Genomic DNA, 27,490 nt, shown 5'->3' on the forward strand with positions numbered 1-27,490 from the left:
CTGTGGCCACCAGGAGGGCTGCCCGGCTTAAGTCATCAGAGTTCTCTGCGGACGTCCAGTCTGCTTTGTTGGACTTGCCTTTTGATGGCTCAGGATTGTTTGCCAAGAAGGCTGATGCTGCTTTGGAACGTTTTAAGGACAGTAGGGCCACTGCAAAGTCCTTGGGTCTTCAGTCCAGAGGAACTACTGGTAAACGCTTCAGGGGGTTCGGAAGATCTTCCTTTCGCTCTTACAGACCTTCCCAGCAGCAGCCTCAGCAGCCACAAAATACGCTATACAAGTCGTACAGGGGCAGACAAAGATCCCGCCCTAGAGGTCGTCAATCCTCCTCTTCCTCCTCCTCCTCTCCTTCCCAACCCCCTGCCAACGCAGCAAAGCAGCCCTAGATCCGCCATTCCGGATCATGTGGGCCCAGTGGGGGGTCGGCTTACTCATTTCCTACAAGATTGGGAATTAATTACATCGGATCTTTGGGTTCTCAATCTTGTAGGGAATGGGTATGCACTTCCTTTCCGGGAATTCCCTCCCAATTACCCTCCTTGCCAGGGTTATTGTTCGGAGGACCACCTGCTTCGCCTGCAGGAAGAAGTCCTGGCTCTTTTCATAAAAGGTGCAATAGAGGTGGTTCCAGAGCAGGAGAGGGGTCAGGGGTGCTACTCCCGGTATTTCCTGATCCCCAAGAAAGATGGCAGGCTTCGTCCTATCCTGGATCTCAGGATCTTGAACCTTTACCTGAAGCAGGAAAAGTTCAAGATGCTCACTCTTGCGCAGGTTCTTCAAGCGCTGCTGGAAGAAGACTGGATGGTGTCGATCGACTTGCAGGATGCGTATTTTCATATTCCCATCCTGAAGTCGCACAGAAAGTATCTCCGTTTTACGGTTGGGTCACAACACTACCAGTTTGTGGTCCTTCCGTTTGGACTTACTACTGTGCCTCGAGTCTTCACCAAGGTGATGGCGGTGGTGGCAGCTCATCTGAGAAGATCGGGGATACATGTGTTTCCGTATCTAGACGACTGGCTGATCAAAGCGGAGTCGCCGGAGAAGGTGCTCCATCATCTGCAAGAGACAACTCAGTTGTTGCACAGGTTGGGTTTTTCAATAAATGTACCCAAGTCTCACTTGGTGCCCTCACAGCGCAACCTGTTCATAGGTGCGGTACTGGACACTACTGTATGTCGCGCATTCCCTCCCCCTCAAAGGATTCGCGACATTCAGGAGATGATTCCTTTGTTTTTCCCTGGAGCGGTTGTTCCAGTCCTGAAGGTCCTTCGCCTGCTCGGTCTGATGGCTTCTTGCATTCTGTTGGTCAACCATGCACGCTGGCACATGAGGGCACTCCAGTGGTGCCTCCGCAGGCAGTGGTATCAGCACAACGGAGATCTCAGGGAGTCAGTGAAGATCTCCGGAGAAACTGCAGCGGATCTGTCTTGGTGGAGTGTGGAAAGCAATCTGTCTCAAGGGAAGCCTTTTCAGATTCCTCCATCGGTTGCCACAGTAATATCAGATGCGTCCACTCTCGGGTGGGGTGCTCATCTGGGGGACCTGGAGGTCAAAGGTCTTTGGTCTCCAGAGGAAAGGTTGCTTCACATCAACCTTCTGGAATTGCGGGCAATACGTCTGGCGCTCAAGGCCTTCCTCCCTTTCCTTCGCGGTCGGTCAATTCAGGTCCTGACGGACAACACAACTGCGATGTGGTACATCAACAAACAGGGAGGAGTAGGGTCGCAGTGTCTCTGCAGAGAGGCTCTGCGTCTCTGGTCCTGGGTTCAGGACCATCAGATTTGTCTGATGGCAAATCATCTGGCCGGAGTTCAGAACGTTCGTGCAGACAGTCTCAGTCGGCAGTTCTCTGCCGATCACGAGTGGAGGCTCCATCCAGAGGTAGTTCTCGACATCTTTCGGATGTGGGGGACTCCTCAGGTGGACCTTTTCGCCACTCACGAGAATGCTCACTGCCTGTCATTCTGCAGCCTCCAGTTTCCGATGCAGGGAGCCTTGGGGGATGCGTTTCAGTTGAGTTGGAGTTCGCAACTCCTTTACGCGTTTCCTCCCATACCCTTGATTCCTCGGGTTCTGAGGAAAATTCGCCAAGACCGGGCCCGAGTCATATTGATTGCTCTGGATTGGCCAAGAAGGGTGTGGTACTCAGACCTTCTCCACCTCTCCTCTCACTCGCCGCTCCGTCTCCCTTTCAGGGCAGATCTCCTCTCTCAGATGGGAGGGCAGGTTCTACACCCCCACCTCCAGACCTTACACCTTCATGCCTGGAGATTGAACGGGGCAACCTGATTTCTTTTTCTCTCCCTCACGATGTGGTGGATGTCATTTTGTCTGCCAGGCGTGACTCCACTAAGTCCATCTATTCTTATAGGTGGTCTAAGTTTGTTGTTTGGTGCAGGGAGAAGTCTATAGACCCCTTGAGGGCCCATTTATCTGATGTTCTCCAGTTTGCCCTTTCCTTAGCACAGCAGGGTCTTGCTGTTGCCACGGTGAAGGGTTATTTGTCAGCCCTGTCGGCGTTTATCTGTTTGCCTGACCAGCCTTCTCTGTTTAAATCTCCTATAGTTTTGAGGTTTTTGAAGGGCCTCACTAATAGGTTCCCTCCTATCCCTTTTATTGTGCCTCAGTGGGATTTGAATCTAGTTCTGACATTTTTAATGGGTGCTCCTTTTGAGCCTCTTCACAAATGTCCCATGAGGCTCCTGACTTTCAAAACTGTTTTCCTCGTTGCAATAACCTCGGCAAGGAGGGTTAGTGAGCTTCAAGCTCTTAGTTCCAAGCCCCCTTTCCTGTCCATTCATGCTGATCGAAGGGTTCTTAGGACCAGGACTGCTTTTCTGCCAAAGGTGGTGACTCCTTTCCACCTTGGTCAATCCATTACCCTTCCTACTTTTTATCCTCCCCCACACCCTTCCAAGGAGGAGGAGAGATTACACCGTCTTGACCCCAAGAGGGCGGTGTCTTTTTATTTGGACAGAACTAGAGACTGTCGCATGGATGACCAGCTCTTTATTGGCTTTGCTGGCTGCAAGAAGGGAAGGGCGGTCCATAAGAGGACTTTGTCAAGATGGATCGTCCTCTGCATTAAGATTTGCTACTCTTTGGCCGGTAAGGAACCTCCAGAGGGCATAAGGGCTCATTCAACTAGAGCTAAGTCTTCGACCTCTGCATTGGCTAGAGGTGTGCCTGTAGAGGATATTTGTAGGGCGGCAACTTGGTCTTCCCTCCACACTTTCGCGAAGCACTATTGCTTGAATACCGAAGTGAGGAGGGAAGGTCATTTTGCGCGCTCTGTCCTTCAGGATTTCCTGGTCTAGAAGAGTGGACTCCCTCCTCCGGGAGTGGGGACTGCTGTGGGACTCTATTCACAAGGTGAGGAATCCACACGGCAGATGTATCTATCAGAAGAACAAGTTACTTACCTTCGGTAACGCTTTTTCTGGTAGATACAATATCTGCCTGTGGATTCCTCACTGACCCACCCGCCTCCCCGTTGTCCACTCTTCTTTGCCAGAGTATCTTTATTAGGTTATTTTATTTCAAATGTTTTATTGCATTTGCTTCACACTGTGTGTGTTACTTTGATTTCTATACTGTGTATATTGTGTACATTTCTACTGTCATCGGTCCGTCCGTGTGCCTCGAAGGCACGGAAAAAAGGGCGGAACTGATGTCATCACACCGGCGTGGGCCTATTATAGGCGTCGGTGACGTCAGCGGAGTCGCGAGCGGAGCCGTGTCTCTGTGACGTCCGCGTCCACGTCGGCGCGAAGCTACAAAAAGAATTTCCGAATGTTGCTGACGGAAGGGGATATTCACAAGGTGAGGAATCCACAGGCAGATATTGTATCTACCAGAAAAAGCATTACTGAAGGTAAGTAACTTGTTCGTTCGCTTCCTGCATTCTGTTGGTCAACCATGCATGCTGGCACATGAGGGCGCTCCAGTAAGGTCTCTGCAGGCAGTGGTATTAGCACAACAAAGATCACAGGGAGTCAGTCAGGATCTCCAGAGAAGCTCCAGCTGATCTGTTTTGGTGGAGCGTGGAGGGCAATCTGTCTCAAGGAAAGCCCTTTCATCTTCCTCCATCAGTGGCCACAATGATAACGGATGCCTCTACCCTAAGGTGGGGTGTTCATCTGGGGAATCTGGAGATCAAGGGTCTTTGGTCTCCAGAGGAAAGTTTGCTTCACATCAACCTTCTGGAATTGCGGATGATACGTTTGGTGCTTAAGGCCTTTCTTCCTTCCCTCTGCGGTCAGTTGGTTCAAGTCCTGACGGACAACACTGCTGCGATGTGGTACGTCAACAAGCAGGGAGGACTAGGGCCATACCGTCTCTGCAGAGAGGTATTGCGGCTCTTGTCCTTGGCAGAGGACCATCGGATTTGTTTGATGGCAAATCATCTGGGCAGGGTACTGAACATACGTGCGGACTGACTCAGTCAGCAGTTCTCCGCCGACCATAAGTGGAGGCTTCACCCGGAGGTTTGACACATCTTCCGGACGTGGGGAACACCTCGGATGGACCTGTTTTCCACTCTCGAGAACGGGCACTGCCCTTCATTTTGCAGTCTCCAGTTTCTGAGGCAGGGAGCGTTGGGGATGCGTTTCAGTTGAGTTGGAGCTCCGAACTCCTTTACACGCTTCCTCCCATACCCTTGATTCCTCGGGTTCTGAGGAAGATTTGACAAGACCAGGCCCAAGTCATATTGATCGCCCTGGATTGGCCGAGAAGGGTGTGGTGCACAGACCTTCACCTCTCGTTGCACCCTCCGCTCCGTCTCTCTCTCAGGGTAGACCTCCTCTCGCAGTCGGAGGGGCAGGTTCTACACCCTCATCTCCAGAGCCTGCACCTTCATGCGTGGAGATTGAACGGGGCAACCTGAAATCTTTCTCTCTCCCGCCTGATGTGTTTGATGTTATATTATCGGCCAGGAGACACTCCACCAAGTCTATCTATTCCTACAGATGGTCTAAATTTGTTAAATGATGTGGGGAGAAATCTATTGATCCTTTAAAAGCTCATCTTTCTTTGTTTTTTGTTGCATTAGGCCCAGCAGGGTTGTGCTGTGGCTACTGTAAAATGATATTTTTCGGCTTTATCTGAATTTCTTTGTTTGCCTGATCAGCCGTCTCTTTTTAATTTTCCAATAGTTTTAAGGTTCATTAAGGGGCTTACTAACATGTTTCCTCCCACTCCTTTTATTATGCCCCAGTGGGATTTAAATCTAGTGTTATGTTTTTTAATGAGTTCCTCGTTTGAACCTATGCATAGTTGTCCTTTGAGTCTGCTGTCTTTTAAACGGTCTTCCTTGTGGCTATCACCTCGGTAAGGAGGGTGAGTGAGCTTCAGACTTTGAGGTCAAAGCCTCTGTTTCTGACCATACATGCTGAAAGGATGGTCCTCAGGACCAGGGCAGTTTCCTGCCTAAGGTGGTAACTCCCTTCCATCTAGGACAGTACATTAACCTCCCTACTTTCTATCCTCCCCCTCACCCTTCCAAGGAGTAGGAGAGGCTTCACCTATTGGATCCTAAGAGGGCGAATAGTTTCTATATCTACTACGCTCTGGCTGGTAAGGAGCCTCCTGAAAGCATTAGAGCTCACTCCACCAGGCCTAAATCATCCACTTCTGCCTTGTCCAGGGGTGTTCCTGTGTTGGTCATCTGTAAAGCCGCAACTTGGGCCTCCCTCCATACTTTCGCGATGCATTAATGCTTGGATTCTGAAGTGAGGAAGAACGCCATTTTGCGCGCTATGTTTTGCAAGACTTTTTGGTATAGAAGGGTGGACACCCTTCATCGGGAGTGGGACTGCTATGGGATTCTATTCATAAGGTGAGGAATCCACAGGCAGAGGTATCCATCAGAAGAACAAGTTACTTACCTTCGGTAATGCTTTTTCTGGTGGATACAGTATCTGCCTGTGGATTCATCACTGACCCACCCGCCTCCCCATTGTCCACCCTTTTATACCTTAAAAGAGGTATTGGTTAATATGGTTATTTCATATTGTATTTTGTATTGCCTATTTTTGTCTTTATGTGGGTTTATAGGAATGTTTGCTGTCTTTGCTTTCCTATTTCACTTTACACTGTGTGTATTTGTGTGAATACTGTGTACTATGTACATATTGTCTCTATGGTCAGTCCGCCCGTTTGCCTCGGTTGTACGGAAAAAAATGGATGGAACTGACATCATCACGCCGACGATGTCCTCTTATGTATCCAGTGACGTCATCCGGGGCAACGTGCGGAGCCATGGTATTGTGACTACCTCATCGGTGTGGAGAGCTACGAAAAAAGTTTCTGCGGAATGCTGGCGTAGGGGATATTCATAAGGTGAGGAATCCACAATCAGATACTGTATCCACCAGAAAAAGTGTTACCAAAGGTAAGTAACTTGTTTGTTTGCTTTAGGTGGGATAGTAAAAGGTAGACTACCAGACCAGTGATGCAAGGTGAGCCTCCACTTTGAGATTCACTTAATATATAACACCTAGATTATTTTCTGTTTTTGTTGGTGTTGTAGCTTTGCTCCAAAACAAATTAAATGGCTGAGAAAGTGTACTTGGTGCAAAAACGTATTGTTTGGACCCTTAGAAGGACTTCTGTTTTGGCTCCATGGAGTTTCAGCCAGTGTTTTTCAACAGAAAGTTATCGCGTTGATATTTTTATGAGCAGATAGGTCGTTATCAGTGCCTTTTACATACAGATAGAGGTTTGTATCATCTTCATATGCTGTGTCTTATATCTGAGACAGTGGCTTAATAAAAATATTAAGAAGAAGCTGAGACTAGGTAATCAACAGGGTCCAACACCTCTTACCCTGACCTTGGATGACCTAAAAGAATAAGACCACTTCTAACACTCTTGAGTGCGACCAGTCTAATGCTCAAACCACTTTAAGGCTACATCGGACACTGCAGCCTCCAGCCAGAGCAGAGCACACAAAAAAAAAAAACTTCACTCTGTCGAACATTACAGACAGATCAAGGAGAATTGACACGGTTAGCTCTGCCTGATCACTTGCAGCTAACACTTCATGTAAAGAGATAAGAAATGTCTAGTGCCATGCAGTGGTCTAAATTTCCGATATGTGGCTGTCCAGACACATTTAGTACTTTATAATGCTTTTGTACAGCTTTGGTTGGACAAATACACAGGTTTCAGTTTTTATACATCATAGTGTCTGAAGAAAGGCACATTGTAATTGTGTCCATGTTTATAGACTTATTTGCTTTTTATCTGACTGAAATGGTTCTGTGTAGAATTGTGTTTTGGAGATCAAAGGGGTGATTAGTGTAGCTTATACTTGAATACCTGTTCTTTTCACAATAGAGATTTTATACTGGGTACTGAAGAGGAAGGGAGAGACTGGATAAGAAGCATTGAGGATATGTGGTTTATAGTGGAGGAGTAAAATGTGCTCCTCTGAGGCTAATGGAGGGTCGGACATGAAGAGAGAGGTTGGGGGGGGAAGGCGCGGGGGGGGGGGGGGGGTAGGGACCGGGTGTCATCACTGTAGTGTACCATAGGTTTTTTCTTAGCATTGTGTCACTGCTCTAAATATTTTTTCTGCCGGTTAAAAATGTAGTAGTGAACTCATAGTGGGCATGCTTGGAAAAGCGGTCTATTTTTCTTTGTGGTGCTGTGTAACAGTGAGTGTCCGCTATAGCTAACCTTTCTGCCTAGAGAAGTTCCTAGAGAAGAATGCAAGCAGAAAAACGTCTTAAAAAAAGAAAGTGTAACAATGCATAACAATTCATATTAAAGGAGTGCATGTTTGCATATGGTTAGAAGAGGTCCACTATTTCCTTGTCTTCATCAGGTTTTCTTTTTATGTATTTACCTCAATTGTCCCTGCACTTCATTGTTGATTTTAAAAACGCTTTGCAGCTAAAATTTGCCTTGTGTTTGGTAACATCAAAATTTGTCCTGTATTTGGTAAGATCTGTAAAATACATAAATTATCATTTACAGTTCGTAACTTGCCAATTTAATAGCAGCTCTTTCAAACACTGTAGACTTTGTTTTTAAAGGGCAAACAGAAAAACTAAGTTCAGTGCAGTACTTAGAAAGGAACTGTCACCTGGCAGTGTGCGTCAGTATCACCAACAATGTGGTTCAAGTTCATCATTTACTTTTCGGCACTTTACCCCACATGAAAGTGTGTTAATAAAAATCTTAATAAAACAATTTTCCACTAAATTTTGCAACATATGCTTTAATAGTTTTCCCCCATTCCAGTTTCTCAAGAAGCGTCCAACAGTTTTGCAAATATTGAAAAAGCGAGGATGTTTTTTGTTTCTGCAGTCCAAATTGAATTTGTCCTCAAAATAACAGTGCTTTTTCCATATTATAAAGTGTCTGCAGTCAGCCCTTGATAATACTTTTGTTAGTGGAATTTTATTATTTACAATTAGTGACAGTCACAAATTGAATGCCTCATCAGATTCAATATATATGAGAGAACTACGTCTTCTGAACAGTGTAAGTGAAGATTGACAGAGGATTACCCAGTAACATACTAATACATTTGTTTTCACCTGTTTGTATGATTTTTGGATTTTTACCTCCAAATTCCCATTGCATGCCATGAGTTCCCATTTGGTAAACATATCTAATTAAAACATCACATACAATATACTGCATTTGGTGCATTCAGATTTAAAAAAAGTTAGATGAAGCTTAGAATTACGAACACAACATCAACATAAATACACACACGGAGAGCATTACGTCTTCAGTATACAAACATTTTAATTTGACGGGCGCAGTGTCAATCAATTGATATTTCAAATGTGTCCAGAACTTAACAGAAGGCAACAACCAAAAGAAATAGTAACTACAATGTATATAAGAAATATATGAGACGGATAGACTTTATCTGCACGTTGGAGCTGCTAAAGGTAACCTTTGAAATGAAAATTACATTAGGGTGGCTTCAGGTTTTATGGGTAAAGGTTTAACATGTGGTTAATGGATGTCGTTTGAGAGGGGTTAGTGGGGTGGAGTCCGGGCAAGGGGAGAGTGGTTACAAAACAAACAGGACTTCTGGGCTTCGGTTATAACAATGAATATACATGTAACAATAAAATATATGTTTAAAGATGTTTTGAGTTGTAAAGCAGATGGTTTTGCGGGCAGGAGAGTGGATGAAAGACAGGTTACACATGACCGCCTCTGTGATATTGATGGCCATTTCTACCATCAATATACTACAAAGATGGCATGCAATTAAATAGGGCTCAAACTATCAGTATGCAAACTTGGGAAACTGGAAGATTCTTTCATACACTGTAGCAGGGCTATGTGGCTTACAAAAATTACAGTTTTTTTGATGAATAAATTGAATGTTTTACAGCAGTATGAGAAGAGGGATTGTTGGCATCTAGCTCATATTAGGGTGGGTACACCTCACCAGGGTTATTGATGGCTAAGGACTGTTGTTACTGGGTCATTTACATAGGAAGAGCAAGGGACAAGGACACAAAGTCACTCTGTAAGACTTCTTTGCTCCCATCCAACTGCTGTAGCGAAGGCCTTATTAGTTACTTCTTAGTCGACATACATCATTTCAAAGAAGAGAACTCTGATCAAACTAGGTTACATAGGGGAAACTGTACTGATATTTATTCCCACAAAATACTGAGGAAGCAGACAATATAAGAGTTGTCAAACACTTTTGTGGTATTGATTGAATTGAGTTTATTAACTGGAAACAGTGCCTCTTAGCAACTGCAGTTTTGTTTGCAATCCCCATTGCTGAGAAACGTGATGTTTATTTCAGTGGTGAAAGGATGGTATAGTACATGTTTTTCTAATCCTGATCCCTGTAATTCATTACATTATACTTAATGTCGAGTGTTTTCGATACATAGAGACAATTGATATTCATGGTGAAATTGTCATAATTAGTAACTACCATTAAGAAAGAATATGTTATTAAAGGAGGCACATATTAATGATACTACTGAGTAAACCGTGTGGCAAGGTGGTTGAGGGAGGGCTAGGAAAGGTTGGCACATTGTTCAGCAGACCTTAGAGTTGTATGTAGCGAGTAGATACATGCAGCGGATTAATGGTTACCCCTGTTGTGCCCATAAACAGTGGTCCAGAAAAATTATCGAAGCAGATCGTGGAGTAACAGTGTAGTTCGAAACTTTCTTGAATATACAGGACATGCAAAAGATGCAGCAACCTAAGGTACTAAGTTTGAACAATCTTTTGCTGCCCTGTTGTATCATAATTGTCATAGGTTATGGAAACGAGCATTAGGGTGTTATGATGTGTCTTTCCAAATCCTGGCAGTACATTTGTGAATGCCAGTGTTATGCATCTAAAAATGGAATATAAAAGATGCAGACATGGGGGCAAAGTAGATGTGCAGTATCAAAAAGAAATGGCAGCTTTTGGGCTGTTCCTGATTGGGCAATTACAAAGGGACAGTAGACTGCCCACATAGATTTTTTGCCTAGGAAGGCCCAGTGTGAGAGCGTTGTAAGCATGTCAATAAAGTAGTAACCAGTGGGGACAAAGTAGGAGTTTGTTCTGAAAGACTTTGAAAATCTGATAAAATCGGTCAATTCATCTAGTTTGCTGGGTCTAAATTGTTGTCCAATGACAGGGCTTATATTAAGTCTGAGTTTTTGGGCTACATATTTACTGTTATTATTCGTAGTTGCACTGTTGACCAGAGATGTCTATTTCTCTATAAGAAAAGAGGCGGGGAATGGTACACACCGAAACTGCGTCAATTAAAAAGGCAAATAAATGCATTCCTTAGGGCCGAACGTAAAAAAGTCTCTCAGTTATCACAAACCACGCTGAACATAATTGAATCTCTAAAAAAAGAACTAAAAAGAGAGATCAATCTGGCCAAGCGATTGCATAGGGAAAAACTAGCATGCTCCATACTCCACGCTAGTAAATTGAATAACTCAAAAGATTTTTGGACAAAAATAAACTTTATGCTAAACGGCAAACATTGCCAGTTTAACTCAGACATGACGGACCAGCTTTGGAGCAGTCACATAGACTTATTATACAATTCCACTGACAACAACAACGAGTGTCCAGAGGAGCCCCCCCGGTTTAGCCCGAGCACAAAGCTGGCTCCAAAAAGCAGTGGGCACTCACCGATATCTAAGAACACAGGAGACATGGAATTGTTCTCTTTAAAGCAGGTCTCGAACACTATAAAATCATTGAGAACAGACGGAGCACCTGGACCAAACGGGCTTCCCAATGCCTTATTCAGGAAAGATCCAACATTTTGGGCCAGCCAACTAACATCCTTATTTGGTCACAGTCTAAAAACCGGGAATATTCCCGAATCATGGAGAGGCAGCATTCTTCATCCAATTCACAAATCCGGGTCCCGCTCAGACCCTAACAATTATAGGCTAATAGCCTTAATAGACGTGGAGGCCAAGATCTATGCCTCCAATCTGCTGGTAGAACTGGATTCTTGGGTGAGCAGTACAGGGATAATTCCCCGGACACAAACAGGCTTTCGGCCAGGACTGGGCACCTTGACCAACTTATCCGCCTTAACCCTCCTTGTTAACAAAGCAATTCACAATTCCACCCCGCTGTACACTTGCTTCTTGGACCTAAAAGCGGCTTTTGACAAAGTGCCCAGATCCATTCTTTGGGCCAAAATGAAAGCTTGGGGCGTGCCGCCAAAGTTGCTGGGAGCAATCATCGAGCTTTATTCAGACACTTGGGTCCAAGTTAAAAAAGGAGATGGTCGACGCCTGACAAGGAAATTCCACACAACCAATGGCTTAAAACAAGGCTGTGTACTGGCCCCCAGCCTCTTTAATATCTACACCGCGGATCTAGAAAGCGACCTACGTACCACTCAGGGTGATCCTCCAAAATTGGCTAATTCACCTATAATATCTCTTCAATATGCAGACGACATAGTGCTCCTGTCAAAAACCCCCATCGGCCTACAACGCTTGATCTGCAAACTGTCGCAGTACCTCGCGAAGGCACAGCTGACTATAAACCTAAAAAAAAAAAACACTCTATGCTTCTGCGGCTCTAGAAAGAAAAAACAAAATTTTGTCTGGAAGATAAATTCTACTCCTTTAACCCATGTAGACAAATATAAATACCTAGGAATCTTATTGGACCATCGACAAAAGTTTAAACAGCACCTGGAACAGGGGAAATCCAAAGCCAAGCAGCTTCAATTTGCTTTTAAAACTGTTCAAAAGCAACTAAACGGACATTCCACCGGCCACATTCTTAAGATTGTAGCCGCTAAATTTCTGCCATCACTAACATACGGCTCAGAATTACTGGCAACCCGGGACTCCACAGCGTTAAACCTCGCCCAATCCAGGCTGTTCAAAAACCTCTTCCTAATTCCGCGCCATATTTCTCAAGCTCAAATTCGCTTGGAGTATGGTCTTACCAACCAGCTCCCGGCAAGACAAGGAGCACTAGCCAAATATTACTGGCGCATGAGGGACGCAGCAGACGAATCCTTGGCCCACCTTTGCTGGTCAGAAGTCGAAAAACAAGCTGGCCTACCAAACTCAACATATAAGACCTTGAGGCAAGCTCTTGAGCCACTAAAACTGGAAGAATCCTGGCTTTTGCCCATGACTTACTCCGCTTTCAAGCTGATAACCAAGAAAGCAGTCAAACAAGCATCATTACTCATGGACAAAGCAGCAGTGGCCGGCAAAAACCATGCCTGGATCGTTTTGCCATCATATACCAACTTAAAACCTCAGGAATACTTGAAAGAATGCTTCAGGGACCATCACAAAAGGAAACTTAGTCTCTTAAGGCTGGGCTGCTTCTCTTCCAAAGAGCTTACTCCTAAATGGCTACGGTCGTGGGCAACTCCCGAGTGCCGTCTCTGTGGCAACGGTGCGGAATCTTTGCTGCACCTTATATGCATATGCCCGGCACTTCAGAATCTTAGAAAAACGCTTCTTCGACCACTTCTAAGAGAAGCTCAGGTGAGAACTTGCAGAGCGGCGGTGATAAGATGCTTAAGTGGATCTTGGATAGAACTTTCATGTAAAACCATAACATTTTTGAACTTCGCCGCCATAGAGCTGGAAAACAGGGCGGTAACCAAAGAGGTCTTTGGACAATAGGCCAGGCCTCGGCCGGCTACGGACTCTTTTCTTCCTTTTCCTCCTTTGCAAACGGATGTCTTTTTGCACTATGAGTTAAAAATAACGTGCCCCCGTTTGAACTACTGTTATTTTCCCACACCTCTACTTCTTTCCCTTTATCATGAGTTAAAAACATTGTGTTCCCCGATAAATTTGCATATTTTATGATACCAGTTTTTAACAACATTCAAAGTTGAATTTCTTTTGTTCTTTTTTATGATGTACACGCTGTTTGCATGGTGGTAAGCCCACCCTTTTATGATTTTTTAAATCAAATAAAGTATCATTATTATTATTATTATTTCTTATCGCCTTTCCCAGTTGCAAGGGCAAATTATTTACGAAATTAATACTCAATCTTGTGATTGACTGGAATAATGCTGACAAAATATTGCCAGCCGAGAAAGCTATATTCAGAGTAGGGTCTTGTACTATGAACAATATTACAGCTCTATAATTTTTAGTTGAAAAGATTGTTTATTTAGGTAGAACTGTCTTTTGCTGTATGGTAAACTGTTCAAATGTGGTTTGGTGTGTACGTAGAGAACTATTATTATACAGTTTAAATTCTTAGGGCATTGATGCATTTCTTATGAAGTTGATTCAGAAATTGCAGGTATTTACAATATGAAAGTTTTAAGGCTGGACAAAGCAAGCTCTGATCAAATAATTACAGCGTATTCTTTTTATCCTCAGAAGCCCCAAGACTCCTCTCCTTGAAACTGACCTGAACCACACAGAATGCAATTTCAACGATTGGACACTAAAAGTACTGAATGATAATGCACCCCTTTATACTTGCTATATCAACCATCATTCTCCCTCACCTCATTGGTTCAAAGATGAACTTTGTAAAGCTAAAAGTCTATGTTAAAAGTTTGAATATAAATAGCAGTCTAAATACTCGCCCACCAAAGATTCTAACACAGATTTCAGACCCACAACTTACTGTGATCTGCAATATTTTGATCTAGCAGTCACAGAGTTTGGGAATTATGGCCAGGTTATTCCTATTTTGAACAATCGCTCACCAGATCCCTTTTCCCTGCTAACTACACACCTGTTTACCGCTGTCTTTGTAAAAATACATGAAACAATTTTTAACAGGCAACTTCTTTCGTATCTCTAACTGAGTTCTATCCTAGACTTTGGCCAATCTGTCTTCCTGGCCAATCATAACAGTGATATTGGCTTAGTTTCTGCCACTGACAGCTTAAGATACATCACGGCCCTGGTCGAGGATTCCACTGTATGGAACAACACACCATTTTTCTTTTTGGAGAGACTCTGGGGCCTAGACATCTGTCATGTAGCCCATAAATGGTTCAATCATTTTCACATGGTCTATTCAATCAGTATATTCAACCGTCTGCTGCTTGACAGATACTGCTATTAATTATGGAGCCCTACAAGGTTTCACATTGAGCACCACTCTTTTTAATATATTTGTTTTCCTACTTTGTGCCTCGTCAGATCTTTTAGATTCGTGGTCCCATTTTATGTTGTTGATACTCAGGTTATAATCTCCTCCCGAAAGAACAGGATGGTATTAAAAGCAAGTTTTATCAGTGTATGCTTACAGTGTCAGAATACGTGCATACTAACTTTCTTAAATTAAACTCTGACAAAACAGGGATTTTATTATTAGGTCATCTTTCTCACCCCTTGTCCAATGAATGGTGTGCTTCTTCCCTGGAACAACTCTGTCAACAGTCATTTCAGTCCGAAATCTAAAAACGAATTATTGATGAACCCCCCTCCCCCCCCTGACTTTCAAGTGAATCATATTACTTCTTCCTGCTTCATTAACCCTAAAGCACTTTAAATATCAGCCTGAAAACTCTTGCAAATTCATAGTCTACACGTTGATTATCTCTAAATGAGATTGCAGCAGTGCACTTTGCATGGGCTTTTCATCTAGATTTATTGCCCAACTGCAGAAATTATAAAATGCTCTTCCAGGGCCAATCTTCTCTAAGCTCCACACTTTAAACCTTCTCGCTGTGGACGTCGTGTTTTTGAGTTCCTTACTCCTAAAAGATGGAATGAGCTTCCAACTCTCTTAGGCAATAATTTAATTTTCTACATTCGAAAATAACTTAAAATCGTGGGTGTTCACAGCACTCCTCTAAAGCTAGGTCTCTAGTGGTTCCCTGTCCTTGTCTGTCTTGATTTTAGCACCAGAACACTCTGCGAATTGCAGTGCGCCATACAAATTCAATTAGCAATCAATTAACAAATGACCAAAAACTAAATTGTGTGCTTGCACATACTCTCTTTTCTTGGATATGCTATTGACATCAAGCATGAGTTATGGGCTTCTGCTTTAGTATGGTGCAAGAAAAGTAGTAAGATGTGACTTGGTTAACTTTATTTAATAATCAATATAAATTGTTGTCTTCTGTTCCTTGGTTACGCTCATTTCATAGTAAAGGGAAAGTAACATTGATGCATGCTGCAGCTGTCTCTTTGAGCAACTGATAATAAGCTAAATTATATAGAATGCAGTGGATTGAATGGTCTACTAAATTTGAGGAAAGTCATAGCACAACTGCTCTCAAGGTTCAAAGTTTGTAGCGTGACAGACCATATTTCTTTGGCTAGAGCAGTTCTCATATACTGGGTGAGAGTCAGGTAGGCTGATATTTTGTTTTTGTAAATATAAAGTGGTACCAACATGGGCATAAGTTATGCTTCTTATCAGACCATATGAAGGAAGAATCTGTTCAATAAAAATGTTGCGCTTGCAATTTATTTTTGAATTTTTTTGAGGCAACCGTACTTCCTGTAGGAATAAACTAGAAAGCAAATTAAATGTGATTACTTTTAAATTTAGCTTCACCTGTGGGCTCGTCGTGCCTAAAAATGTTGTGCCTTTGTTTTCGTTTGCAGATAGGTGTGCTAAATTAAACTTACAGTGATTTATTGGTGGAACCACTATCACCTTGGATAAGGCAAAGTTTTATGAGTTTTTGTTTAACCGCATCGCTGCTGCGGCGATTTTTGCGCTGTGCGGCTTTTTTCATTTTACCGCGTTACATGACGAGCTCAGCTCGTCATCAGCACACGCCACCCGTGGCTGATGACGAGCTGAGCTCGTCATCAGCAGCGAAGGGGTTAATGCAGCTTTTAATATTGAGTTTGGTGGCATACTTTAACAATTATAAAATACATTTTTTGGTTATGCAGTATTGAAGCGGAAATCCTGATGCTGATATTATGGTTTTCCCAAAACTTCTTGATTTGTACAGGTGTAATACAAAAAACGAATGTAATTTCGATAGTATCTGGAATTGCATTTTATGTTAAATCTGGCTGCAATACACAGGCTATGGACCAGATGTACAATGGTTTTAGCATTCGCAAACCCCACTGATTCTAAAAATCAGAGTGTTTGTGAATGCTAAAATCCTTTTACTTGTGTTGCATTTAGCGATTCAGGAAGGTTTTTTCGAATCACTAAATGTGTTTAGAAATTTATTATGATTCAGTATCTGGAAAGAGCGTCTTGAAATACTCTTCCAAGTACTAAATCAATATCATATTTCCCAATGTTTTCTGACTGAAATCTGGAGGTAAAAATTGACATTTTACAGGCCCCCAAGTTGGTGTGGTAACTCGTTCGCAAAAGAGAAGCCCCTTCGTTTATCTACAAAAAAAGTTTAATAGAAGTCCTCTTAAACAAAAAAGAGAAAAAGAAAGTAACGGTGCTTTAAAAAGTAGCCCTGTTTCCTTTAATGAAAACGGCTGCATTAAAAAATCAATAAAAATTGCTTTATTCAAAAAACAATCATAATCCATGGACCTGGTGGTCTGTTGACCGAAACATGCCACCATCCCTGTAAAATCTGTGAATCAGAGTAGGTGGCCGTCTGCGACCTAACCCTTTAATGATCATGAAGTAGGTAGTATTGCGACTCACTACGATTGAGTATTTTGTGAACCAACCCGTTAATACGTAGGCCAGTTAGCAGAATACCACACTGGTTGCAAAAATACTGGTCTCAAATTGCAACCAATATTTTATGGCCGGTGCTTTGTACATCTGGCTGTCTGTTCTTTGTTGGTATTTAATCCGGAGGCTGCTACAAATCTACTAAATTTAATGTGAAGGCGAGTGTTCGAATCACAGACACTGGGGATTACTCTATTTTTCTGTTTCTGGGAGGGTGCCCAATATAAGCTATATAGAAGTTGTTTTATAAAAGCGGTACTGATGAATAATGATGCACAGCAATACATTGTATAGTAAATATTGAATGGTGCAAATGCCTCTAATTTTTTTTATCCATTATGATTTTTTTTAATGTTTGTTTGAAGGAGTCATTGACTTAACTCAGTAGTAAATATTTTGAATTTAATCTCTTGTTCTGGGGCCACCTTACTATTGGACCTTAACTGAATACCAAGTACACCCCTTAATGACTTGAGTTTAAGATTTATGAAACAAACCAGCCCATTGCTTACTTTGTGTAGTGACAAGCAGTAACCACTCACAACTGCGTAAAACAGTGTAATGCAGCTTCTTAAATGAACACCCTATATTTTACTTTTAGTACAAAGGAAAGTATTTTTGACCTTCTCAGTTATTTTCCTGGCAACTAAGCATTTCTTCGATTACATTCCTAACTATCTTCTTGATCTGAGAAAACTCCTTAAGTTTTTGTAATCCATATTGGAAAGATCTTGCTAATAGAACAACTGTATGCAGATATCTTCACCAAGATGTAACCTAATAAACATGTGTTGGCTTATCTGGACACCAAACGGACCTGACATTACCATTACCATTAATATTGAGGGTATGGAATTGAGGATGGGTTAAAATTAGTCAGTATGACATGTATTGTTCCAGTTGCCACCTATTAAATCTGGTATGCTTCCCTACATTTTAAAGACTTTCATAATGTTCTCCATAGTATCTCACCTGGAAGGAGCACCAGAAGACATAATCGCCAACTAAATCAGACTAGGGTGTGCGATGGGAAACCCTGGAATCTATGTGCAAAGTCACAGGACAGCCGAAAATGTTACAAACCTATACCATTCCAGCTATGGAAATGATGAGTAACCCAGCCTATTAGGGATTTGTACACTGGTTCATAAAAAAGAATAGGTGGCGAGAGGGTGGTATACAAACTGCAATGCATCCCTTATAAATAAATGGGTGTGCTGCAGTTGCACACATCCACACCACATTTACACATTCACAAATGGTGCAGAAGCATTTTGTTGCAAAAAAATAAGATCTCTTATGATTCTCAGACGATAATGTAGATCTGTTCAATATAAAGAACATGTTTTCATTTTAAGTAAGAATTAAATACATAGTGAAATGGGCCAGAGTGACCCTCTAAGATCAGCTTAGAGGATTTCAGCTTTATCCTGGTTAGGGCAAGGACTGATTTGCCTCTGGTAAGCCACAGTTCAGCAGCCACATAGATTCAGAGTAAACCAAAGGATATGTGCATCCTTAGCTTATCTATAGCCGGAAAGTGTTTGGCATTGTGCATATATTTTGTGGACTCAATGGTGAATGTGTAACCTCATCTTTCGACCGAATAGTTTCCCATTTCTATTATGAACACGGAGCTTCTGGTGAATCCAAAAAAAGTTTAAATATTGGTTTATGATCTTTGTCCTTTTGTTGTTTTATTTTGACTACAATACTGCCACCAGCATCTAATTGGATTACTATTGAGTTTAATGTTAATTTTTTCGCATAAATGTTCTGTATGTAATTTACCTCCTCATAATTGTTCATTAAATGCCTTTTTTTCTTTCTATCATTGTAGGTCATGAGCAAGGGTTTTGCATGATGTGTACAATGCAAGCTCATGTTACCCAGGCCCTTGCTAATTCTGGCAGTGTCATTAAGCCTATGGCTGTCATCAACGACCTTAGACGTAAGTAGCCTTTAATGTCACAGTTTGAGGTCGCTTTGAATTTTAATTGACTTTGTAGGGGAGTGGAAGAAGCAGTATGCCATAATGATCATGACAAATAAGAGTCTGTCCTTTCTGCAAAGATACATCATAACAATATGGCCATATTCTATTGTTTTTCTGTAAATGGCAAGTGTCTATTTTCTTATAAAAACGTGCACTTTTCTGTTCTAGAGTTGCAATTAAAATGCATATTGTTGTGTAAAATAGTTGTTTTTGCATTACTATCACAGTTTGACTTGTCTTTTTCCTGTTCAAAAAGGTATAGCAAAACATTTCCGTTTCGGAAACCAGGAAGATGCCCATGAATTCATTCGCTACACTATTGATGCTATGCAGAAGGCATGTCTAGATGGTAGCAGCAAGTAAGTGCTAAACAACTTATATTTTGCGGCAATTAGTTTAACAAGCATTTGCAAAGATAGTAAGTCAGACCTTAAAGTGCTGAAACCAGCAACTACAGATTTGCACAAATGCTGGTTGCATGTATTGCATGCATAAATGCTTTTTAGCACATTAAATCCAGAGCTGTTGACTTTGCCAGTACTGGGAGAAAATAAGCAAAAACGATTCATTTATATAGAGAATGAATAGAAGAGCTAAAGAACTGAATATGCCAAACCGTGTGATGAAAACGTGTATTTTGTGATGTGAAATACCAATGGAAAAAGTTTGTGACAGAATAGTACAAAAACAGCTGATAACATGAATTGAGAGAGAAAATCTCCTCAGTGGAGCCAAACACACTTTATGTATGTTTTAAAGACTTTGTAACAATATGTCTAGATACAAAGATTTTCAGTCAAGACAGACCTAAAAAGTGTTAGATTTGCTGAATTCAAAACAAAGACAATTTCTTTTTAAATATGTTGCCTTTGGTTGAGTTTCTTGATACTAGCAGCCATCGGGGTTCATAATTAATCCCAATGATAACCGGGAATTAATAGTTTTTACTAAAGGAGTTGAAAATTAGGTGTGATAGTTGTGCATAGTGCTAAGAGTTGCTCTAGAAATCTACACTTTAAAAAAAATTCCTTTAATTCCTTAATGGTTCCATACCACACTTGTGAAGGCAAGTTGGTTATTCAGCATTAGACCTTTATAGATTTACCTGCTTAAATACTGCCCGTTGTCAGTCTGGGAATCCTCTGTAACCATTGTTTCTGCACTGTAAGATTCTCACTGACAGTTATAAATGTAGAATAGTCCTGCCTATGTGTGGAGACCTCGGAACACTTCTTTACATAAATACTTGGAAGATGCCACCAGTGCCTCACTTTCAGGCTTATTTGCTCATAAATGTGGGGTACATAAGCCTGTAGGACAGGGGTAATGGTGAATCATTTCACGACTTCTCACAGAAGGAACCATAAGTGCAAGTAAAGGAGATAGCATTTCTCCTGACTGTGTCTCTGAATATAATGCTTAAGTGAAAGTCATTTTTGACCCTGAGCAAATTGTTTCAGCAAGATTATGGTTTTATAGCTTAAAGCTTTGCTTAACATTTTTTTCAGTGCTTTTTCATACGCTAACGTCTTCTTCCCATGCTATACAATGAAAGCTATCTTTGGAAATAATTTAATTTTTGTTTCTGTCATGAGATTTATTCATTTAGCAACATCAGCAGTCTCCGGATAATAATCTTGGCTTTTCAAAGTAAACAACTTCATCCTGACACATCGGCAACAGGACCCCTAATTTACATGAGTGTAGCCCAACCAAACAGAATCAACCAAAACCTCATACTGTGTTTTTCCTCTCTTCACCTTCCTTCATTAGGGGTAAGTGTTCCTCTTTAATCAGAACCAGGAAAGCCAGGCTTTATGTTGGAAGGCGGTGACCCCAGGGGTCAAGAAGACTCTCTTAACCCCCTGGACCCTCCTCTCCCACAATTACTGCCGAGTCTTATCGAGGGGGGAGTCCCCACCGGGGAGGACTGATCATACACACTGTCGACACACCACACTTATGAACGGACACTACACCGTGATTCTTTATCAAGAAAGACTTTATCAAGATTAAAGTAAGGAGCAATACACAGCGATCGAGGGATCACGAAAGTCTCGTAACGAGGGATCGGGGAAGCGGGACAGTCTTAGGAGGCCAGCTGGCATGCCACGTACCCTGCGCACAGTTCTCAATCCTCAAACTGGGGGGTACGGGGCTGGCGATGGGACTTGCTGTCCTACTCACTTCTGGTTCAAGATGATCGTGAGGGTAGCGTCGATGGTCCAGCCGGACCAGAGAGTTCGTCAAGCCGCGACGAGGTCAGCAGGGGCTTGGGCAGGAGTACTCCGTCGTACTCGTCAGCAGATGGAGCCGCAACAGCGTCAGCAGGGCTCCGATGTTCAGGTCTTGTGCTTCAAGAGGGAGCCGCGACAGCGTCAGCAGGGCTCCGATGGTTCAGGTCTTGCTCTCGAGAGGGAGCCGCGACAGCGTCAGCAGGGCTCCGATGGTTCAGTTCTGGTGCTTCGAGAGGGAGCCGCGACAGCGTCAGCAGGGCTCCGATGGTTCCGTTCCGTAGGTTCGAGGGTGAGCCGCGACGACGTCAGCAGGGCTCGGTGGGTCAGAGTCTGTTCTCCTCAAAGTCAGCCGTGATCAGATCAGCAGGGCTTTCTTGTCCAAGATACAACTGCCGATTAGGTGGAAGGCAGGCTGTCTTATAGTCGACGAGCTCTTTGATGTCCGGACCCTCATAGGCAGGAGGCCGGAGGTCCGAGGGCCAGGCGCCGGATCGTCTGCGCGGTTGGTTCTTTGATGCTTTGGACCATGCGCCCATGGGATCCCAGACGCCCATCAGGGCTTGGAGCCAGCTCACTAGGAGGCCCAAGGTGCCATCGAAACCAGCCCCCAGGGATAGTTCAGAGGTGTGAGGGAAACCAGTTCCTCGGAAGGGGGCCGGAGGTGTGATGGAAGTCTTGGTTTCGGGTACTTGGTGAGTCGTTCACCCCCCGGGTGGATCTGGGCGCGTCGGACGCGCAGGCTTAGCTGCAGCCAGGAGAGGCCAGGGCTGCCGAAAGGAAAGAAGGCGGCCGGCCGGCCGGGGTCGCCAAACGTAGAGTCTGATGGTCACGTGCACGGGTGCAAGCACGCGGTCTGGGGATCGTCTCAGGTCCAGTGTAGGAGTGTCATGTACAGTTCTGGGTGGACGGGAATCAGTTCCACCCGTAGATCTGGGGCTGCGGAGATCAGCGAGGACCACGCCACGAGGCCGGGTCCAACACTTTAGAACTCTGGAGATCCTTGATGAGACAAAAGGGATGAGTAATTGAGTTTTCACAGGAGGTTTTTGATGAATCCCTCTTTCCAAAGCATGATGACTCACAAGAGCTGCCTCTTAAATTCTAGATCTGAAAGAAGCAGGTTAGTGTTAGATTCCTTACCTTAGAATATCCCCAGGCGTCAGGCTGGATCCGGAAAGTTTTCGTCCGCAGTACCCTTGCGGGTTGGTAGGTGTCGTCTGCGGCTCCGCGTCCGTCATCAGCGCCGTGATCGCCGAGATTACGTCGTCGGAGTACTTAGACGCCGCCCTCGCGCACTGACGTCAGTTCGGTATATAGCTTTCCGCGCCAGGAACGCAGAGCCATGATAGAAACCGACACTGGTGCCATGAAACCAGGGCCCTGAAAGGGATTTCCATAACCCTAAATATCGGTTTGCCGAACAGGGAGGATGGGTGGGCGGTAAGGAATCAACATGAACTACTATTTCTTACAGATATATTGTTACCGAAAGTAAGTAACTTGTGCATCTGAAAGAAACACGTTCGTGTTCGATTCCTAACCTTAGAATAGATACTCCAGCAATACCAACCCCAGTGGTGGGGTCTGCGATCCAAGATCACACCAGAAAGTCCTGGAGAACGGAACGGCCGAAAAAGCCATCTCTCCGGACTTGGCTGTCCAGGCAGTAGTGCCTAGCAAACGTGTGCAGGGAGGCCCACGTAGCTGCTTGACAGATGTCCTGAAAGGGGACTCCCCGACCCCAGGCAGTAGTAGCCGCTGTGGCCTGAGTGGAATGGGCGCGCAGCCCCACAGGAGGCTCCTTCTTCGCCAAGGAGTAGCAAACCTTGATGCATAAGACAAACCGATAGATGGTCCGCTTGTGCACCGCCCGTCCCTTCTTAGCGCCCACTAACCAACAAAGAGCTGGTCGTCCACCCGGAACTGGCGTGTGCGGTCTAGATAGGAGAGCGCACGTTTTGGGTCCAGACGGTGGAGTCTCTCTTCCTCTTTCGAGGGATGCGGAGGCGGAAAGAAGGTGGGCAAGGTGATGGACTGCCCGATATGAAAGGCTGTAACCACCTTGGTCAGTAAAGAAGGACGATTCCTCAGAACAACCTTGTCCGGAAGGACAGAGAGGAAAGGAGGTTTAGAAGATAGAGCCTGGAGCTCACTCTCTCCTGGCAGAGGTGATGGCAACCAGGAATGCAGTTTTAAGAGTCAGAAGACGAAGAGGACAGTTCTGAAGTGGCTCAAAGGGAGCGCACATCAGATAAGTCAGTACAAGGTTCAAGTCCCACTGAGGCATCATGAAGAAAACAGAAGGAAACATGTGTGTGATGCCTTTCAAGAATCTATTTACAACAGGGGACTTGAAAAGAGAAGGCTAATCAGGAAGCCTTAAGAAGGCTGAAATGGCTGAGAGGTAGCCTTTGATTGTGCCCAGAGCAGAGCCCTGCTGGGAAAGAGAAAGAAGGAAGAGGAGAACCTCTAAAAGAGGGGCAGAGAGTGGATCCACAGCCTTTGCTGTGCACCATGCCACAAATTTGCTCCACCTGCAGGCATATACCGATTTTGTGGAGGGACGCCTGGCTGCCAGAATCACATCACAGACTTCAGGAGGCAAGTCAAATGGCCTCAACTGCCGCCGTTCAATCTCCACGCATGTAGGTGGAGACTGTCCATGTTCGGGTGGAGGACCGTCCCCTGCTGCTGTGACAGAAGGTCCTCATGAAGAGGCAGACGAATCGGGGGAATCAACTGACATGCTGAGTAGCTCGGGATACCAGTATCTTCGCGCCCCATCCGGAGCCACAAGGATGACTTGGGTCCGGTCTCGTCTTATCTTCTTCAGCACTCTGGGCAGAAGTGGTATAGGCGGAAAGGTGTACAACAGACCGCAGCTCCACTTGCGATGAAAAGCGTCTCAGAGCGAGTGCCGCCTTGCAAATTCCAACACGCAGAACTGATGACATTGCGCGTTCTCTTCGGTGGCGAATAGATCTAAGCAAGGTTCTCCCCACTGCTGAAAGAGACCTTGCGCCACGTCCGAGTTCAGACGCCATTCGTGATTCATCATGCACCGGCAGCTGAGTTCTGCCAGGTGTTGAACCACCAGGGTGACGCCCTGGTGTTCCAGCCATGTCCAGAGGCGCAGAGCCTCCTGGCAAAGGGTCCACAACCCCACCTCACCCTGTTTGTTGCAGTACCACATGGCGGTGGTGTTGTCCGTGAACACCTGCACTACACTTGGGCACCTGGTTCAAGCCCTCCACAGGGCCCCCAACGCCACTGCCCGGCTCCGGGCGACCCTAGCTTCCTGTCCGTGCACCCCACCCCCGATATCTAGGGTTAAGGACATCCCTTTCAGGGCCCTAGTTTCATGGCACCAGTGTCGGTTTCTATCATGGTTCTGCATTCCTGGCACGGAAAGCTATGTACAGAACTGACGTCAGCACGCGAGGGCGGCGTCTAAGTACTCCGACGTCATCCCGACGATCACAAAGCCGACGACGGACAAGTAGCTGCAGACGACGCCTACCGGCACACTAGGGTAAGGCTGACGAAAACTTTCCGGATCCAGCCTGACGCCTGGGGATATTCTAAGGTAAGGAATCTAACACTAACTACTGTTTCTTACAGATCTATCGTTACCGAAGGTAAGTAACTTGTGCATCAGTGAGGGCGTGTATATCAACCACTTGATAATGTCTTTAAAAAAGACACCTTACCAAAGCATGCCAGGGTAATGAGGTCATTTTCCTAAGATTTATTACATAGGGCCTCTTCTCCTCATTTAGTTGCCCCGGAACAATTAGAGTCACATATGAGTAGCCTTTGCAGTTAGGTGGGTAACATTGCCTTCGCAGCACCCTAGATTGGTGCAGTGTTTCAAGAACCTCAAATTCTTTTTTTAACATTCACCATGGCATCACTTCTAGAGTGTCTCCCACTGACTAGATTTTGCCCGGCTTTCGATGTCAATGATTGGGAGGATGGACAGACGAGATCTCAACATAAGGGATTTGCAGCTAAGCAGGTATATTTCTGCCTCAAGTCCTGAACTCTGGTGTTGGCTGTATTCAGGAAGGTCCTCCTCTGCTCTCTTATGTAGTATGCAACCTCCCCACTTGCTTATGCTTGAAATTCTTAGGTCTGCCCAGGATGTATTTATTTTCTCTAGCTGATCTATTTATTGGGCACATTTCACCACATTCAATCTTATAAACAAGGCTCTAACCGTGGTCTGGAAGTGAGCAGAAGGAAAGCCAAGCATAGATTAGCTGCAGAGGGTCACTTTTGGCTCCATGGTCTTTAGTGTCCCGTGAGTACCTGTACCTTTGGAGTGCTGAAGGACACAGCCTGCCAATTATAGGCATTCATAGGGTACAGCAAAATCCTTGTGCAATCAAGTAAAATTACTCAATCCAAATTAAGGCCTCATCAAGAAAGACCACTGTGTATTAATGTTGCAACAGAAGCTGATGCCCTACAATTTTGAAGCAGCCTGTAGTCTTATGAAGTAGAAAACACAATGTAGGTAACCTCAGCCCCTTTTTAGTGTTGTTCCCTAAAGCTTAATGGCACAATAGTATAAACATGAGCAGCAAGACATTGGGGGATACAAAGCTCTTTATCTGAAACCACATGTGCGCAACCTCATCTGTTTATGCTAGTTTATTACTGGATGCTGGTGCAGAATTATATGTTGGCAACTGAACCCCGGCTCCTTCCACCATCCTCCTCTACTCACTTTGCGATCTTTATGCAGCAGCAACATTTAGGAAGACCTTGAATGGCAAAGGCTTCTGATTTTAAGTTGATATCCATGTATGGTAAGCGAGCATACACGCCAAGAGGGATATAGCTGCACAAACAACCAACCAAAAATACATTTTAGTGCAGAGCTTGAGGACATCAAGAAAAATTGACCGAATAATTGATACTTTCAAAGAAAAACCTGATTGTGTTTTTCTACTCCAAGAAAATGTAACCCCAGAGTTGAAACAAGCATTAGAAATGCAATTGTGCTCGGATTTATTTGAGTTTGAGCTAATGACATTGTAAATGGCAATGTCTTTTCGCCATGTGTTATGGAGTGTGTGCATGTGGTGTGTAGTGGAATTATGTGGGTTAGATTGTAATTTTACCAATGGTGGCATGCTGTGCTTTAGATGAATATGTTTAAAAGTAAAGTGTACCATACTGCGATTGCTACAATAGTTAATTGTGGATGCGTTAACAATTGATACGTGCACTGATGGCTGGTGGTGTGTGTGCTTGGTGGAAGAGTGCACTGGCGCCTGGAGGTGTGTGTGCCTGGTGGAAGGGTGCACTGACGGCTGGTGGGTGTGTGCTTGGTAAAAGCGTGCACAGATGGCTGATGGTGTGTGGGTTTGGTGAAAGCGTGCACTGACGGTTGCTGGTGAGTGCGCCTTGTAAAAGCATGCACTGACGGCTGCCTGGTGTTGTACGCCTGATGGTGTTTGTGCTTGGTGAAAGATTGCATTGATGGCTGGTGGTGTTTGCCCCTGGTGAAAGCGTGCACTGACGGCTGATGTTGTGTGTGTGGTTATGTGTGTGGTTGTGTTTGTAGTGGTGTGTGTGTGTGGTGAGTCTGTGGGGGTGAGTCTGTGGGGGTGAGTCTGTGGGGGTGAGTCTGTGGTAGTGAGTGGTGATGAGTGTGTGGTGGTGAGAGAGTGGTGTGTGTGTGGTATGTGTGTGTCGTGTATGTGTGTGTGGTGTGTATATGGTGTGTGTGTGGTGTAGGTGTGTGTGTGTGTGGTGTATGGTGTGTGTGGTGGACTTAGTTTGAGTGTTTGTTTCCTGCACACTCACACACTGCCCCTACACATTCACACACTGCTCACACTGCACACTCACACTGTTCACCCTGCATAGTCACACACTGTTCATCCTGCACACTCATCTTGAACACTCACACAATGTGCACCCTGCACACTTACACACTGTTCACCCTGCACACTCACACACTGCAGTCACTGTCACTCTGCAGGCACTGTCACTCTGCAGGCACTGTTACTCTGCAGTCACACTCACTCTGCACTCACTGTCTCTGCACTCACTCTGCACTCACTGTCACTCTGCACTCTCTGTCACTCTGCACTCTCTGTCACTCTGCACTCTCTGTCACTCTGCACTCTCTGTCACT

General features: G+C 44.3%; 1 protein-coding gene across 4 annotated transcripts in view; it reads left to right on the top strand.

Annotated features, from left to right (window-relative positions):
• USP42 (ubiquitin specific peptidase 42) overlaps positions 1-27,490 on the top strand; it is a 674,575-nt gene that overhangs the window by 119,208 nt on the left and 527,877 nt on the right. For all 4 annotated transcript variants that reach the window (XM_086940745.1, XM_086940747.1, XM_086940748.1 and 1 more), the window contains exons 4-5: positions 18,947-19,057; positions 19,359-19,461. In XM_086940745.1, the coding sequence (XP_086796871.1) occupies positions 18,947-19,057; positions 19,359-19,461 (214 nt within the window). The remainder of the gene's footprint in view (positions 1-18,946; positions 19,058-19,358; positions 19,462-27,490) is intronic.

The sequence above is a fragment of the Lissotriton vulgaris genome, chromosome 10 (genome assembly GCF_964263255.1).
Source record: "Lissotriton vulgaris chromosome 10, aLisVul1.2, whole genome shotgun sequence".
NCBI lineage: Eukaryota > Metazoa > Chordata > Amphibia > Caudata > Salamandridae > Lissotriton > Lissotriton vulgaris.